Here is an 18,760-nt window from a genome sequence, read left to right as displayed (position 1 = left end):
ATGAAACCACCTATAGCGCCACCTGGTGGAAAACAACAGAGTTAGCATTTTTATCTCAAAAACGGAACGAGATAGAGAAAAAAAGTGAATTACAAAGTTGTAGGGTATCATCAATTAAATACGAATCGACACCTTGCATACAGAAATGTTATGATTAGAACGTGTAAAATGTGCGTACATATGGTCGTGATCTCCAAAACTGAGATGTTGCGACACACAGACTAATGGAGCACTTAACCGTCACTAATGGGAATTGTGAACAAGGGGGATGGAGAGAAAAGACATGTCCCCCCTCAATAATTACAACGGATGGGAAACTAAAACGATCGGCTTAAACATGGATGAGTCGCACTGGAGAAAACGGCGTAACAGAGGTCTGTTGGGCAACCCTTTGAACAATCCCATTTACTGTACAGAATGTACTATTAGCAGTCTACAGTATTTCGTCAGGTATGACATTGCACGCTTATTTGCATAATAGGTTAATTCCTTGTTTTACACGTTCTAATCATAGCATTTCTGTATGCAAGGTGTCGATTCGTATTGAATTGATGATGCCCTACAACTTTGTAATTCACTTTTTTTCTTTATCTCGTTCCGTTTTCGAGATAAAAATGCTAACTCCGTTGTTTTCCACCAGGTGGCGCTATAGGTGGTTTCATTGTGTAGCGCATGGCTACTTTACTATACCTAGACACCACTTCTATGCCTATAGCTGCCGCCGTTCTCAAATTAATGGTGGTGGACAGGATATGGTGGACACACTGCATAATAGAAAGAACATGTACATGGGGAGTACAGAGATGGCAGTGACTGTCCCCTGGCAAGTCGTCTCCCATGAGGGAGCGGGTGGGGGCGATGGGCACCATAACACTCAAATCACTGCCACTGCAGAGAATAACAGCGGCATTTTATTGGTTAAACAGCACACTCCAGTTGCTGCTGTTTGTTGGGTGCCTGCTGTGTAATACAGCTGGCACCTGCCCTATATGACACTGGTTCAGCTCTTCAGACAACCTCTGTTTCTCCTCACCCTGCTCATAACCGGTCAGCTAAGAGTGTATGTGTTTTGAATGGGGAGAGGGATGTGAGCTGCTGCCAGACACCCTCAGCGTCTTCTTTACCCTGGGAGTCAAAGGATCAGGCATGCAAATACAACATGCCCGATCTTTCTCTCCCCTGACAGATGAAGACGGGTCTGGTGGGCCGCTCATACACACATCAGAAGGTTGGAGATCTGCCATATTCAGTGTGTTGGATGCATTCTTATTTAACACATTCATGACCCATTGGTGACATTTGTCTTTTCTATTTCAGGGGGGGCGCCTTCACTGAGCGAGCAGCCGCTGCGCACAGACAATAAATTAGGATACGTCTCCGCCGAGTGAGTCACAATCAAAAATTTGCTAAATGTGTCAGGCATATATAGTGATACAGATGCCAACGCTGCACCTTATAATTCACAGACTCAGAGGGGCCAGGTGCTGGCGGAGCAGGATAGTATATCACCAAAACCCCTCTGCGGGTCATGAGAGGGGGGGAAAGAGCATCGCTCGCTGTGGAGCAGCAGTCCTATCCTGAATTACACATACAGTCCATTGTGTAATCCTTTGTTTTACCTGTGGGGGCGCTGCAGAGAATTTGATAGTTATATGGGTTAAAAAAAAGACTTAAGTCCATCTAGTTCAACCTTCCTCCACCAATCACTTGCTGCCGGTTTCCCCATAAATTACCGATGAGCACTGGTGGTCCAGAGGACACTTGGCGGTCTGCTTATTATCAAGGAATTCTTTCTTTGTCGCTCCATTGGGAGACCCAGACAATTGGGTGTATAGCTTCTGCCTCCGGAGGCCACACAAAGTATTACACTCAAAAGTGTAACCCCTCCCCTCTGCCTATACACCCTCCCGTGCCTCACGGGCTCCTCAGTTTTATGCTTTGTGTGGAAGGAGGCACACATCCACTCATGCATTCCCATTTTAGTCAGCAGCAGCTGCTGATGTTATCGGTTGGAAGAAAAGAGGGCTCCCACGGGGCCCCCGGCATGCTCCCTTCTCACCCCACTACGTCGGCGGTGCTGTTAAGGTTGAGGTACCCATTGCGGGTACGATGGCCGGAGCCTCATGCCGTATTTCCTTCACCATCCCTTGGGGGCTCTGGGAGAAGTGGGATCCTGAGCGGTCATCCAGGTACTGGGACCGTGCTCCCTCCGCAGCCCCTGTGTGGCATCTGCCGGACCGGAGTATTTTCTTCATCAGGGACCGGGCCCTGCATCTGTCAGGTACTCTGTGTCCCCATGGGGACGGTTTATGGAGCGCCTGGCACCCGGACGCTGCAAGGGCTGCTAGGCCGTGAAAGCCGGGGGACTTCCGCGCCGACCGCGCCTGTTTGTCGGCCGGTGGTCATAAATTTAGTCCCCGGCTTCAGTTGCGGCCTACTTGCAAAATCTCGCCCCCGGACCTGTCTGTCAGGGTAGGGGCGGGACAGCCGACCGGACGCTGCCTGGGACATACAGCGGCTGCTGATCCGTGAAAGCCGGGGGACTTCCGCGCCGACCGCGCCTGCTTGTCGGCCGCGGTCATAAATTTAGTCCCCGGCTTCAGTTGCGGCCTACTGGCAAGACTCCCGCCCCCGGACCTGTCTGTCAGGGTAGGGGCGGGACAGCCGTCCTGACGTCGGCAGTGAGGGCCGGAGCATCCTGTATGCTTCCTCCCCCCTCTTTGATCACAATGGGGACCCCAGATTCCCGCACTTTTTCCTGCTGCCGCCCACCGCTCCACTCCCCCTCTGAGAGCTCCAGCAGACATTTTTTTCAGACATTCTGCGCTGGAGAATCATCAGGAAAGAGCTCTTCACCGCTGGGAGACCTGGAGCAGGGAATCTGGAGGACACACACGCCGTTTTTTGGCGGTCGGTAAGCCACACCGGTCATCCGGTGCTGGTCCCCCTGGGTTGCCTGAATAGATACGTATTATATATATATATATATATATATATATATATATATATATATATATATCTCTCTGTTCGGCCGGGCTGTATACTCTTCCCTTATACCCTCTGTGATCACTCTCCTGGGACACAACAGCATGTCGTCCACAAGGAGCAAGAGCGCTAAGGCACAGGGTTTCTTTGCGACCTGTACCTCTTGTGCGGCTATGTTGCCTGCGGGTTCCACCTACCCTCACTGTGAGCAATGCTCGACCCCTGTTACACTGACTCAGCCGGAGCCGCGACCACTTGTGGGCCCCTCGGCTCAGGTAGACCCCCATGCTACCACTGTCCAGGCGGCAGGGACAGAGTTTGCAGTTTTTGCTGAGAAGCTCTCTGAGTCACTTTCACAATCCATGGCTAAGTCTATGGACAAATGGTCTGCCAAGCTGCTAGAAACCTTGCAGTCCAGACCGGTCCTTACACAGACCCAGGACACTGTTGGATCGGCGCCTCCAGGTCCCTCTCGGTCCACGCCGCAGCGCGCTCCCGGGGTGGGCTCTAGGTTTCACGTGGAGGACTCCTCCACGGACCACAGCCCCAGACCAGCTAAGCGGGCCCGCTTGGAATCCTCAGCTTGATTACGCTGCTCAGGTTCCCGGCTGGAGGACTCGCTGGAGGACGAGGCGGAGGTCGCAGCTCAGGGCTCTGACCATGACGTTGCCCTCAACCTTGATACACCTGAAGGGGATGCCTTAGTAAATGATCTTATCTCGTCCATCAACCAGGTGTTAGATCTTTCTCCCCCGCCTCCACCTATAGAGGAGTCGGCTTCTCAGCAGGAGAAACACCAGTTTCGGTTCCCCAAACGTACACGGAGTGCGTTTTTCGACCACTCTAACTTCAAGGATGCTGTCCAGAAACCCAGAGCGGTTCCGGACAAGCGCTTTACTAAGCGCCTTGCTGACACACGTTACCCCTTCCCCTCTGACGTAGTTAAGGGTTGGGCTCAGGTCCCAAGGTGGATCCTCCAGTCTCTAGATTGGCGGCTAGATCTGTGGTATCGGTTGCTGGCTCATCGCTAAAAGATGCCACTGACAGGCAGATAGAGCTCCTGGTGAAATCCATCTATGAAGCCACGGGCGCGTCCTTTGCCCCGGCTTTTGCAGCCGTGTGGGCACTCCAAGCTATCTCGGCTTGTCTAACCGAGATTAATGCGGTCACACGTACTTCTGCTCCGCAGGTTGCGTCTTTGACTTCTCAGGCGTCGGCGTTTTCTTCATACGCCATGAATGCAGTCCTAGACTCTGCTAGCCGTACAGCGGTGGCATCCGCTAATTCTGCGGCAGTCCGCAGAGCCATGTGGCTGCGCGAATGGAAGGCAGAAGACCGATGGGTGAGAGACATTCTGTCTCACGGTTACAGGATAGAGTTCACCTCTCGTCCTCCAACCTGTTTCTTCACAACCTCCCCCCCCCCTGCTCGGGCCGACGCACTTCTTCAGGCAGTGGCCGCTCTGAAGACAGAAGGAGTTGTGATTCCCGTCCCCCCTCAGGAACAGGGGCGCGGCTTTTACTCCAACTTGTTCGTGGTGCCAAAGAAGGACGGTTCATTCCGTCCCGTTCTGGACCTCAAACTGCTCAACAGACATGTGAGAACCAGGCGGTTCAGGATGGAATCTCTCCGCTCGGTCATCGCTTCGATGTCACAGGGAGACTTTCTCGCATCGATCGACATCAAAGATGCTCATCTCCATGTGCCGATCGCACCCGAACATCAACGCTTCTTGCGTTTCGCCATAGGGGACGAACACCTTCAGTTCGTGGCATTGCCTTTCGGCCTGGCGACAGCCCCACGGGTTTTCACCAAAGTCATGGCATCCGTTGTGGCGGTCCTACACTCTCAGGGCCACTCGGTGATTCCCTACTTAGACGATCTTCTGGTCAGGGCACACACTCGGGCGGCGTGTCAACACAGCCTTACCGTCGCTCTGGAGACTCTCCAGCAGTTCGGGTGGATCATCAACTTTCCAAAATCCAAGTTGACACCGACCCATTCATTGACCTACCGCGGGATGGAGTTTCATACCCAGTCAGCGGTAGTCAAGCTACCACTGGACAAACAGCTTTCTCTGCAAGCAGGGGTGCAATCTCTTCTTCAGAGTCAGTCACACCCATTGAGGCGCCTCATGCACTTCCTAGGGAAGATAGTGGCAGCGATGGAGGCAGTGCCCTTCGCGCAATTTCATCTACGCCCACTCCAATGGGACATTCTCCACAAGTGGGACAAGAGATCGACTTCCCTCGACAAGAATGTCTCTCTTTCCCTGGCAACCAAGACGTCTCTTCATTGGTGGCTTCTTCCCACTTCTCTATCGCAGGGAAAATCCTTCCTGCCCCCAACCTGGGCTGTGGTCACCACGGACGCGAGCCTGTCAGGGTGGGGAGCAGTGTTTCTCCACCACAGGGCTCAGGGGACCTGGACTCCGAGGGAGTCTTCCCTTCAGATCAATGTTCTGGAGATAAGGGCAGTGGATCTAGCCCTAAAGGCGTTCCATCAGTGGCTGGAGGGCAGGCAGATCCGTATCCAGTCGGACAACGCCACTGCAGTCGCCTACATCAATCACCAGGGCGGCACTCGCAGTCGCCAAGCCTTCCAGGAAGTCCGGCGGATTCTGCAGTGGGTGGAAGCCACAGCATCCACCATCTCCGCAGTTCACATACCGGGAGTAGAAAACTGGGAAGCAGATTTTCTCAGTCGTCAGGGCATGGACGCGGGGGAATGGTCTCTGCACCCAGAGGTGTTTCGAGAGATCTGTCGCCGCTGGGGAACGCCGGACGTCGATCTCATGGCGTCACGGCACAACAACAAGGTCCCAGCATTCATGGCACGATCTCAGGATCACAGGGCTCTGGCGGCGAATGCATTAGTACAGGATTGGTCGCAGTTTCGACTGCCTTATGTGTTTCCTCCTCTGGCGATGTTACCCAGAGTATTACGCAAGATCAGGTCCGACTGCCGCCGCGCCATTCTCGTCGCTCCAGACTGGCCGAGGCGGTCGTGGTACCCGGATCTGTGGCATCTCACGGTGGGTCAACCGTGGGCCCTTCCAGACCGCACAGACTTGCTGTCACAAGGGCCGTTTTTCCATCTGAATTCTGCGGCCCTCAACCTGACTGTGTGGCCATTGAGTCCTGGCTCCTAGCATCGTCAGGGTTATCTCAGGATGTCATTGCCACTATGAGACAAGCCAGGAAACCGACGTCAGCCAAGATCTATTACAGGACTTGGCGGATATTCTTGTCCTGGTGCTCTGTGAATGGGTTTACTCCCTGGCCTTTTGCCTTACCCATTTTTCTTTCCTTCCTTCAATCTGGAATGGACAAAGGTTTGTCACTAAGCTCTCTCAGGGGACAAGTATCGGCGCTCTCAGTATTTTTTCAAAGGCGCCTGGCCAGGCTCCCGCAGGTCCGCACGTTCCTGCAAGGAGTATGCCACATAGTCCCACCTTACAAGCGCCCACTAGAGCCCTGGGACCTTAACAGGGTGCTAACGGCTCGTCAGAAACCACCTTTCGAGCCGCTGCGAGATGTCTCCTTATCACGTCTTTCGCAGAAGGTGGCATTTCTAGTGGCAGTTACATCACTCCGAAGAGTGTCGGATCTTGCAGCGCTGTCATGCAAAGCCCCCTTCCTGGTTTTTCACCAGGATAAGGTGGTTCTGCGTCCTGTTCCGGAATTTCTCCCTAAGGTGGTATCTCCTTTTCATCTCAATCAGGATATCTCCTTACCTTCTTTTTGCCCTAATCCAATTCACCGATGTGAAAAGGATTTGCACTCATTAGATCTAGTGAGAGCACTCCGGCTCTACGTGTCTCGCACAGCGCCCCTGCGCCGTTCAGATGCACTCTTTGTACTTGTCGCCGGTCAGCGTAAGGGTTCGCAGGCTTCCAAGTCAACCTTGGCTCGGTGGATCAAGGAACCGATTCTTGAAGCTTACCGTTCTTCGGGGCTTCCGCTTCCTTCGGGGCTGAAAGCCCATTCTACCAGAGCCGTGGTTGCGTCCTGGGCATTGCGGCACCGGGCTACGGCTCAGCAGGTGTGTCAGGCAGCTACCGGGTCTAGCCTGCACACTTTCACGAAACACTATCAGGTGCATACCTATGCTTCGGCAGATGCCAGTCTAGGTAGGCGAGTCCTTCAGGCGGCGGTTGCCCACCTGTAAGAGGGAGCCGTGTCGGCTCTATTTATCGAGGTATTCTTTTACCCACCCAGGGACTGCTTTTGGACGTCCCAATTGTCTGGGTCTCCCAATGGAGCGACAAAGAAGGGAATTTTGTTTACTTACCGTAAATTCCTTTTCTTCTAGCTCCAATTGGGAGACCCAGCACCCGCCCCTGTTCCCTTCGGGCTTGTTGTTTCTTTGGTTCATGGTCTTCAGTTCTCCGAACATCCTTCGGATTGAATTTACCTTAGACCAATTTATAAGTTTCCTCCTTCCTGCTCTTGCACCAAAACTGAGGAGCCCGTGAGGCACGGGAGGGTGTATAGGCAGAGGGGAGGGGTTACACTTTTGAGTGTAATACTTTGTGTGGCCTCCGGAGGCAGAAGCTATACACCCAATTGTCTGGGTCTCCCAATTGGAGCTAGAAGAAAAGGAATTTACGGTAAGTAAACAAAATTCCCTTCTTCAACAAATAGGGATTGTCAAAAGTAGTGACCCCCTTTAAAGGGAAGCTGTCAGATGCAATATGCACCCAGAACCACCAGCAGTTCTGGGTGCATATTGATAATCCCTGCATCTAGTAGCATAGATAAAGGGATCTTTAGAAAAAGTATTTCTAAAGATCCTTTATTATATGCTAATGAGGCCAGGGACTAGTCACAAAGGCGTTACTTCCCCTGGCTAGTCGGCCCCCTTAGCATGTTAGTATGCTCCTGTGGGCGTGGTAACATGCTAATGAATGTGCAGCGTCAAAGGATGGTCGCACTCTTCTCTCCGCCATCGCGCCTGACATATGATCCTGGACTTTCAGTCACTTTGGACTTTCAGTCACTTCATTGTACTACAAGAGTTTGAACCCTGAATGTGTACACCCGGCTTCATAGTGCGTATGACTAAACGTCCGGGATCGTGTGCACTGAGCCGAAATCCAGCGTCTGGTGGTGGCAGCAGACAGGTGGGCGTGACCATCCTCTGACACTGCACGTTCATTAGCATGCTAGCACGCCCACAGGGCTGTGCTTACATGCTACGAGGGCCGACTAGCCAAGGAAAAAAACGCCCTTGCGACTAGTCCCTGGCTTCATTAGCATATCATAAAGGATCTTTACAAATACTTTATTTATGTCATTACTTATCTTGTGATTTTCTACTGCAGGGAACAGCTCAAAAACATGCAGAGCTCCACATTACGAGCCCAGCACACGGATAAGCAGACCATGCAGGCCATGATCGAGACCAACAAGAAATGGCTGGAGACTTACAAAAATGACCCCAAGGTGTATCCTAATACAGACGGCTGGTAACGTTGTGCCTAGCAGATGTCTCTGGGTTAGAGGATGGGGTGCTTAGAGGATTAAAAGGGGTTTTCTGGGACTTAAATATTAGAATAGCTATCTGTTTGTTGGGACCCCCACCTATCCGTAGCATAATTGGCACAGCTCCGTCCATTGTATAGGGGTTCAGGGCCACAACACTATGTACGGAGTTGTGCCACCGCCCCTTTAATCAGCTGATTGGTGGGGTTTCTGGGAGTCGGACCCACACGGTTCTGATATGACTTCTACTATGGATAGGTCATCTATAGTAAAAGCGATTTTACCTTTATTTCATTCCCGAGTGAAATAAAGTCCTCCGATTTCAGCAGTTAGACCCGGGTGCCGGCTGTATAACACAGACTGCACCTGCAATGGCGATGTATGGACTGGGCTCAACTCCTGCGCGTGCTCCATGCACACAGTGCACACATCCTCTATACATGTACGACAGATAACACCAATGCATATCTGGGCCACGTCTGTTTTTGCACTTGCCCAGATTTGTTGGGTGCTCTCGTAGGCTCTTGCACAGATCACACATTGATGATCCATCCTGAGAACAGATCATGTATATATTCGGAGGGTCCCTTTAACAAAAGCATGGACCGCCGCAGAAGTCCTTTCTGTATGCCAAGTGTGGGATAAAATAGGTGTTGGAGCACACATTTCTCCCTTGCTTCATTGGGGGACACAGCAGACATGGTTTCCTGTGTCCCCCAATGAAGGCTCAGAGAGAAAGAATCTTATTTTTCCAGGACGCAGTAAAGTGAGTATTTTTGAGTGTTTATATACTAATAATATCATATATACAGTACAGACCAAAGGCTTTGACACACCTTCTCATTCAAAGAGTTTTCTTTATTTTCAGGACTCTGAAAATTGTAGATTCACATTGAAGGCATCAAAACTATGAATTAAAACATGTGGAATGAAATACTTAACAAAAAAGTGTGAAACAACTGAAAATATGTCTTATATTCTAGGTTCTTCACAGTAGCCACCTTTTGCTTTGATTACTGCTTTGCTTGGCTTTCTCTTGATGAACTTCAAGAGGTAGTCACCGGAAATGGTCTTCCAACAGTCTTGAAGGAGTTCCACTTGTTGGCCCTTTTGCCTTCACTCTGCGGTCCAGCTCACCCCAAACCATCTCTATTGGGTTCAGGTCTGGCACAGATTTGCACTGGTCTAATGTCCATCCCTTGTGTTCTTTAGCCCAAACACGTCTCTTCTGCTTGTTGCCTGTCCTTAGCAGTGGTTTCCTAGCAGCTATTTTACCATGAAGGCCTGCTGCACAAAGTTTCCTCTTAACCGTTGTTCTAGAGATGTGTCTTCTGCCAGAACTCTGTGTGGCATTGATCTGGTCTCTAATCTGAGCTGCTGTTAACCTGCGATTTCTGAGGCTGGTGACTCAGATAAACTTATCCTCCGCAGCAGAGGTGACTCTTGGTCTTCCTTTCCTGGGGCGGTCCTCATGTGAGCCAGTTTCTTTGTAGCGTTTGATGGTTTTTGCCACTGCACTTGGGGACACTTTCAAGGTTTTCCCAATTTTTCGGACTGACTGACCTTCATTTCTTAAAGTAATGATGGCCACTTGCTTTTCTTTACTTAGCTGCTTTGTTCTTGCCATAATACAAATTCTAACAGTCTATTCAGTAGGACTATCAGCTGTGTATCCACCAGACGTCTGCACAACACAACTGATGGTCCCAACCCCATTTATAAGGCAAGAAACCCCACTTATTAAACCTGACAGGGCACAGCTGTGACGTGAAAACCATTTCCGGTGACTACCTCTTGAAGCACATCAAGAGAATGCCAAGAGTGTGCAAAGCAGTAATCAAAGCAAAAGGTGGCTACTTTGAAGAACCTAGAATATAAGACAAATTTTCAGTTGTTTTGTTGAAATGATGATGATGAGACTCAAGCGGTCTCTCGGGATCTGACTGCTGTTCCAAATTACATTGTCATGTGTGCACAGCGAGAGTAAATAACGGACTAAAAGTCAGTTATAACTATCTCCATGACAGACGCTGACCAACTGATCTTTATTCTCCTCGGACAAAGCTTTTATAGTAAGGGTGTATACAAAAGTATGGTCCAATCAAGTATCGCAGGTCGGGGCTTCAAGACGTATAGGAATTTGCATAATCTCTTCTGGATTGGTCAGTCCAAGCTTTAGGAATTCTCCTTTGTTCATCATCTTGGGTGTACTGTAGGCAGGATGTGGCAGCCATCTTTAAAGTTACATGTGCTTGTATATATACTCATATATATATATATATATATTCTATTAAGGAAAAAACACTGAATATGCAAAATATATATATATATATATATATATATATATATATATATATATATATATGTATATATATATATATATATATATATATATATATATATGTATATATATATATATATATGTATATATATATATATATATGTATATATATATATATATGTATATATATATATATATGTGTATATATATATATATATGTGTATATATATATATATATATATATATATGTATATATATATATATATATATATATATATGTATATATATATATATATATATATATATATATATATATATATGTATATATATATATATATATATATATATGTATATATATATATATATATATATATATATGTATATATATATATGTGTGTGTATGTATATATATATATATATATATATGTATATATATATATATATATATATGTATATACATATATATATTAGTAAGAAACAAGAGCATGCATAAGGATGTGTGATAGTTTACATCTACTAAACTATATACCTGAGTCTATGACATGGCTGAATTAAGTATTTTTGGTTACTCAATTCTTATCAACACAAAAGTGTGAAACTGTTGAGAAGTATTTCATTCCACACGTGTTAATTCATAGTTTTGATGCCTTCAATGTGAATCTACAATTTTCAGAGTCATGAAAATAAAGAAAACTCATTGAATGAGAAGGTGTGTCCAAACTTTTGGCCTGCACTGTATATATACAAGTAAAAATCTTCCTTAACTAAGCGCACAGTCTGCTTCCTTCTCGTATGAACCGATCTCCAACAGGAAAAGGAGTTTTGCAGCTGGGTTTGGATGAAAACGACAAAATCAAAGTCTATCATTACTAGCGGAGGAGCCCAACCGTATCTGCAGATCAGGAATCAATCACAGATAAAAACAATGGGCTGAAAGAAGCGGGACATTTCTCATAATGCTGCAGGTCACAGATATTAAAGGGGAGCTCCACCTTCCTATATTGGGAATTGCCATTTATGTGACTCCGTAGAGGTCACCGAGCCTAAAATCCATCCCTCGTACGTTTGCGGAGCCATCGATTGCAATATTGAAAGCTCTAGAAAAATGTCTACCGCATGATAGCTTCCCTATATGTCCAGTTCTGGATACTATTACCTACATACACATCAATGGTATCAGCAGCAGTTTTTATTCTTTCCCCTTCTGCTCGTTACAGACATGTTCCTGGTTAGGGAATCGCATAAATAGCAATTACCCATCATTGCATTATTATGGGAGACTCCGCCTTTTAACATCCGGAGAGTTCTTTCAATACTCCTCGGAGTTGCCCTTTATGCATTATCCCCCCTATATAATCTTATTAACAGAATATCCACCCTTTCCCAATTAGTGAATGCCCACGCCACCGATACGCTCTGTTTACCCTTCTTCAATCGGCTGGTCGCACACATTTCTATATATTCCATTGAAGTCAGTGGAGCCTGTAGAAGTCTACGGACAAAGCCAAGAAAACTTTCTATTGAGCATGTGCAGAGCACTGGAGTGAGCAGCTCACGGATAGGTCGTTATTATCAGATCTGACACCCAACAAACCGACCAATCGGATGTTTGTGGCTCCGTTGGAGATGCAGGACGACATGGCCATGCTTGGATACTTCAGCTCCGCTCCTATTAAAGTTAATGGGAATGCCATGGAGTGCCATGTATATGCCCCTCACCAATTTGAGGATAGATCATCAATATACAGTAAGTATATTGCTGGACAACCCCTTTAACATATCAGATTTTAATATCAACCAAATAAACACAGCAAAAACTATGTTGAAGGGTGGAAATTCACTTTTAAGGGGTAGTCACAAAAAATTACCGTATATACACAGGACTTGCTTATTGATGGGGGTTCAACCACTGGGACATCAACAGTCCCAAAAATGAGGCTCTGCAACCCCAATGTGCAGATCATTCTATATTGTTCTGCTATGCTCTCCTGCAGAGCTGGTATATGTTGCTTATGGTGCAGAGCATTTTGCAGGATGAATGCTCTGCTGGTTGTTTTCACAGCACTGGGTTTCACACTGTCCTGGGAGTTGCTCTCATAGATGCTTTTTGTTGCCGGTGATTGCTCTGCTTCTTTAGGGAGCGTGTTAGCTCAGGATGCCGCCAGTCGTACTTCCTGGTTACAGTTGTGCTGTTGGTTCCCGTGGTGCTCAGCGTTCAGATTTTGGTATCTCGACTCCGGACTGCTTTTTACCCGTCTCTGCCTGTCCTCCCCTGCTTCTGTTGTGACTTCCTGGCCTCGGACTTCCTCCTGGCCTCGGGACTTCCTCCTGGCTTCGGGACTTCCTCCTGGCCTCGGGACTTCCTCCTGGCCTCGGACTTCCTCCTGGCCTCGGACTTCCTCCTGGCCTCGGACTTCCTCCCGGCCTCGGACTTCCTCCCGGCCTCGGGACTTCCTCCCGGCCTCGGGACTTCCTCCCGGCCTCGGGACTTCCTCCCGGCCTCGGACTTCCTCCCGGCCTCGGACTTCCTCCCGGCCTCGGACTTCCTCCCGGCCTCGGACTTCCTCCCGGCCTCGGACTTCCTCCCGGCCTCGGACTTCCTCCCGGCCTCGGACTTCCTCCCGGCCTCGGACTTCCTCCCGGCCTCGGACTTCCTCCCGGCCTCGGACTTCCTCCCGGCCTCGGACTTCCTCCCGGCCTCGGACTTCCTCCCGGCCTCGGACTTCCTCCCGGCCTCGGACTTCCTCCCGGCCTCGGACTTCCTCCCGGCCTCGGACTTCCTCCCGGCCTCGGACTTCCTCCCGGCCTCGGACTTCCTCCCGGCCTCGGACTTCCTCCCGGCCTCGGACTTCCTCCCGGCCTCGGACTTCCTCCCGGCCTCGGACTTCCTCCCGGCCTCGGACTTCCTCCCGGCCTCGGACTTCCTCCCGGCCTCGGACTTCCTCCCGGCCTCGGACTTCCTCCCGGCCTCGGACTTCCTCCCGGCCTCGGACTTCCTCCCGGCCTCGGACTTCCTCCCGGCCTCGGACTTCCTCCCGGCCTCGGACTTCCTCCCGGCCTCGGACTTCCTCCCGGCCTCGGACTTCCTCCCGGCCTCGGACTTCCTCCCGGCCTCGGACTTCCTCCCGGCCTCGGACTTCCTCCCGGCCTCGGACTTCCTCCCGGCCTCGGACTTCCTCCCGGCCTCGGACTTCCTCCCGGCCTCGGACTTCCTCCCGGCCTCGGACTTCCTCCCGGCCTCGGACTTCCTCCCGGCCTCGGACTTCCTCCCGGCCTCGGACTTCCTCCCGGCCTCGGACTTCCTCCCGGCCTCGGACTTCCTCCCGGCCTCGGACTTCCTCCCGGCCTCGGACTTCCTCCCGGCCTCGGACTTCCTCCCGGCCTCGGACTTCCTCCCGGCCTCGGACTTCCTCCCGGCCTCGGACTTCCTCCCGGCCTCGGACTTCCTCCCGGCCTCGGACTTCCTCCCGGCCTCGGACTTCCTCCCGGCCTCGGACTTCCTCCCGGCCTCGGACTTCCTCCCGGCCTCGGACTTCCTCCCGGCCTCGGACTTCCTCCCGGCCTCGGACTTCCTCCCGGCCTCGGACTTCCTCCCGGCCTCGGACTTCCTCCCGGCCTCGGACTTCCTCCCGGCCTCGGACTTCCTCCCGGCCTCGGACTTCCTCCCGGCCTCGGACTTCCTCCCGGCCTCGGACTTCCTCCCGGCCTCGGACTTCCTCCCGGCCTCGGACTTCCTCCCGGCCTCGGACTTCCTCCCGGCCTCGGACTTCCTCCCGGCCTCGGACTTCCTCCCGGCCTCGGACTTCCTCCCGGCCTCGGACTCGCCTGCTCCCTGTATTTCGTATGTACTCTCCTGGAACCTTCGGCTTGTATCTTGCCCCCCCCCTTTGTACTGTCGTGCCCTCCCGGTTTATGATCTCCGCCTGTCTGACTACCTCTACTACATACAAGTAGTGTCAAGCGCCACCTTGGGACAGTCATCACTCAGTCTCCAGAGTCTTGTCTTGAAGAGAGCAGAGAGGCTCGATCACAACCTCCAAAACTATTCATTGTCTATAGGACTTTTGGGGCAAGTGGAGCTTTCCAAAACAGGGCCGAGCATTCGCACCTCTGTTCCTTTCAAGATGTTGTTGTTGTTGGACCCCAATCTTGGTATTATTGGGTGACCCAGCATTTGAACCCCCACTGATTAACCACTTATCCCCTATCCTGTGGCTTTGTGATAATTTTTTGGAGAATAACCCCCTTAAGTGCAAAGTTTACAGATCAAAACGACTATGTGCACTACATATCCGTCTGTGAAGGAAACTTGTATATACTTGTAAATAGAAAAATAATCCGTACCACTGTGGTTATCTCGACCGGTATGCAAATGTCTTGTTCCTAAGCTTTAGATGTTTCTTCTCCAGGGTTTGTCAGGTACAACGGGTAAGAATCCTTTCTATACATTGTGTATATTTATTTTTTTATACTGGATCACTGTTTGGCTTCTGCACTTTGTACAGGGGCACACTTTGAGCGCTGCCCATCAGTGTCGCCTACAGAGGATACATTAGTGCCTGATGATTTTACACATTGCCTTATTGTACGTCTCGCTTCTCAAACTGTTGGAAGCTGATGATGGAATATAAAAGAAAAAGTTATCAATGTTCCCCACATGGTAAATTTGCGACGAAAATTTGTTCTAAACTTTTTTAAATTGTTCCTTTTGTAGTTTGGATCAGTGAGTGTCGGGGTCCGTAGACCCCCCCCACCACTAATGACTCAGAAGAAAAGGCAGAAGTGCTGCGCTAGCCCTGTGAGCGAAGCTGCGTATGGAGTTGAGGATATGCTTGATTGTTTCTTCCTTTGAGCAGTCAGTGGAGGTCACAGGACCTGGCCCAATAAAAAAAAACCAAAAAAAAAAAAAAACAATTAACCCCTTAGTGGCCAGACCAAATTTTTCAAATCTGATCAGTGTCACTTTATGTGGCTGCAATGTTTCAACATATCCCTGTAGTTTTGAGATTTTGTTTTTCTGTGACAGCTGCTGCATTTTCACTTGTCGGGGGATGGTATTCACTTATATCTCAGGTCAGTTTTAAGTCTTATTGGTGGACACTAAGGGGTTAAACAGGGGGCCTTAAAGGGAATTTGTCAGCAGGTGTTTGCTATGTAATCAGAGAGCAGCATGCTGTAGGGTCTGATACACGGATAACAGCGACGTGTCACTTACTGGGCTGCGTGTTGGTTTTTCAATAAAATCAGTGTTTTATCAGTAGGAGATTATCAATACAAGACTAGGTATCTTGTGCCGTGCATTCCTCTGTATAACCCCGCCTACACTGCTGATTGGCAGAAAGCTTGTAATCAGTTGTGTGGGCAGGGTTATACACAATAACTGGGCGGTGTGTTGCTGTTTCAATACAATTAGTGTTTTATCAGCAGGAGATTATCAATACAGGACTAAATGGTGTCCTGCAGTCATCTGTATAACCCCGCCCATACCACTGATTGGCAGAAAGCTGGTAATCAGTGGTATGGGCAGGGTTATACACAATTACTGGGCTGTGTGTTGCTGTTTCAATAAAATCATTGTTTTATCAGCAGGAGATTATCAATACAGAACTAGGTGTCTGGTGCCATGCATTCCACTGTATAACCCCGCCCACATCACTGATTGGCAGAAAGCTGGTAATCAGTGGTGTGGGCAGGGTTATACACAATTACTGGGCTGCGTGTTGCTGTTTCAATACAATCTGTGTTTTATGAGCAGGAGATTATCAATACAGGACTAGGTGTCTTGTGCCGTGCATTCCGCTGTAAAACCCCGCCCACATCACTGATTGGCAAGAAAGCTGGTAATCAGTGATGTGGGCGGGGTTATACACAGCTCAGTATTCAGAGCTCTGCGGTAGAGAAAACTGTGATTGTATCTGAATGACGGCAAGTAGCTCAGTAAGTGACACATCGCTGGAATCAGGGTATAAGCCTCTATGTCATGCTGAATAGTGAAAGGGATTACTATCCAATCAAATTTATACATTAAATGATTCAGAAAGGATTTAAATAACAAATAAAAAAAGTAATATACGCCTATAGCGACCCCCTCTAAATCCCGCAGGTCCCGGTCCAGCCCTCACCCAGTCCCTGCTGGTCTGTTCTTCCCGGCCCCTGCCTTCGAAACCCAAAAATGGCTGCTCAGACAATCACCGGCCGCGGCAGGTCACATCATTGTATATACATAGTGTAAGGCAGTGGTCTGCAACCGGAGGCTTTTACTCAACTACAACTCCCAGCATGCCCTGCCAGCTGCAACCGTATCTACGATAGATCATACGATCCCTGTATCAGTAAATGAAATATATATATTTTTTTACTATTTTTCTTCATGGCGACAGATCTGCACTCCTCGCTACTATGCAATACTAACGGATGCCGTGTTTGGTTAGATTTCTTTATTTTATAGCCGTTGGCTGGTATTTATTGACTGTTGTAATGACGGTGTCATTTTTTTTTATTTTACCTGTATTTTTTTTGTATGCTGTGTGTGAAATGCATCGTTCAAAATAAATCCATATACTTTACTGTGCTTGTGTGAATCTCTGTCTGTTACACCGACTGCAGCATATAAAGGGTTAACAGCAGCAATTGGAGCTTAACTCCGATCGCTGCGGTTAGAGGCAGATGTCGATTGGTTAATACACCAGCATTGCCTGGTATGATGCAGGCTCTGCTCCTGAACCCGCTCAATACTCTCACACCGAACATGGATGGAGGATGTCAGTGAGAGGGTTAAACCTCATCCACAACACTGGTAATGCAATATACTGTGGATTGTCCAAAGGCGAATACACAGCGAAAAATCCCACATAACTGACCCACATAGATCCACAGCAGATCCGCACTTCCGATTCCAACAGAGGAAAGAAAAGTGAGGAGATTCCGAGTGGTGAGTATGCAACACTTTATTTCTTCCTTTTTATAATGATCCATTTGATCCATCCAGTTGCAGCAAACCCCTTTTAAACAGAATATATTAGGAAATTACCTATTGATTTAATCAAGTCTTTATTTTAAATATATTTTTAACTATCAATGATGGTGGAAAATTAAAAGTATATTCAAGATATTAAAAGTATTAATAATATATATATATATATATATATATATATATATATACACGGTGTATATATATATATATATATATATATATATATATATATATACACACGGTGTATATATATATATGTGTATATATATATATATATATATATATATATATGTATATATATATATATATGTATATATACACATATACACACATATACACACAGTGCTGGCCAAAAGTATTGGCACCCCTGCAATTCTGTCAGAGAATACTCAGTTTCTTCCTGAAAATGATTGCAATCACGAATTCTTTGGTATTATTATCATTTAATTTGTCTTCAATGAAAAGGAAAAAAAAAATGTTATAAAGCCAAATTGGATATAAATTTGAAGGCACACCCCTTCTCCTACTTCCACTTTCACGCGCACCTCTCCCCCTGCTTCCACTTTCACGCGCACCTCTCCCCCTGCTTCCACTTTCACGCGCACCTCTCCCCCTGCTTCCAGTTTCACGCGCACCTCTCCCCCTGCTTCCACTTTCACGCGCACCTCTCCCCCTGCTTCCACTTTCACGCGCACCTCTCCCCCTGCTTCCACTTTCACGCGCACCTCTCCCCCTGCTTCCACTTTCACGCGCACCTCTCCCTCTGCTTCCACTTTCACGCGCACCTCTCCTCCTGCTTCCATTTTCACGCGCACCTCTCCCCCTGCTTCCACTTTCTGGCGCACCTCTCCCCCTGCTTCCACTTTCACGCGCACCTCTCCCCCTGCTTCCACTTTCACGCGCACCTCTCCCCCCGCTTCCATTTTCCGGCACACCCCTTCTCCTGCTTCCACTTTCTGGCGCACCTCTCCCCCCACTTCCATTTTCCGGCACACCCCTTCTCCTGCTTCCACTTTCTGGCGCACCTCTCCCCCT

The 18,760-nt window shown here is 48.8% G+C and overlaps 1 protein-coding gene across 5 annotated transcripts in view; it reads left to right on the top strand.

Annotated features, from left to right (window-relative positions):
- Nucleotides 1–13,290, top strand: part of CEP164 (centrosomal protein 164) — a 164,881-nt gene extending 151,591 nt beyond the window's left edge. For all 5 annotated transcript variants that reach the window (XM_075328360.1, XM_075328356.1, XM_075328357.1 and 2 more), the window contains 3 exons: nt 1,318–1,384; nt 8,312–8,434; nt 11,529–13,290. In XM_075328360.1, the coding sequence (XP_075184475.1) occupies nt 1,318–1,384; nt 8,312–8,434; nt 11,529–11,625 (287 nt within the window). In that variant the 3' untranslated portion in view covers nt 11,626–13,290. The remainder of the gene's footprint in view (nt 1–1,317; nt 1,385–8,311; nt 8,435–11,528) is intronic.
- Nucleotides 13,291–18,760: the final 5,470 nt, after the last annotated feature.

Source organism: Anomaloglossus baeobatrachus, chromosome 11 (assembly GCF_048569485.1).
Source record: "Anomaloglossus baeobatrachus isolate aAnoBae1 chromosome 11, aAnoBae1.hap1, whole genome shotgun sequence".
NCBI lineage: Eukaryota > Metazoa > Chordata > Amphibia > Anura > Aromobatidae > Anomaloglossus > Anomaloglossus baeobatrachus.
The sequence above is the reverse complement of the archived record's forward strand: the minus strand, read 5'-3'. Positions and strand labels throughout refer to the sequence as shown.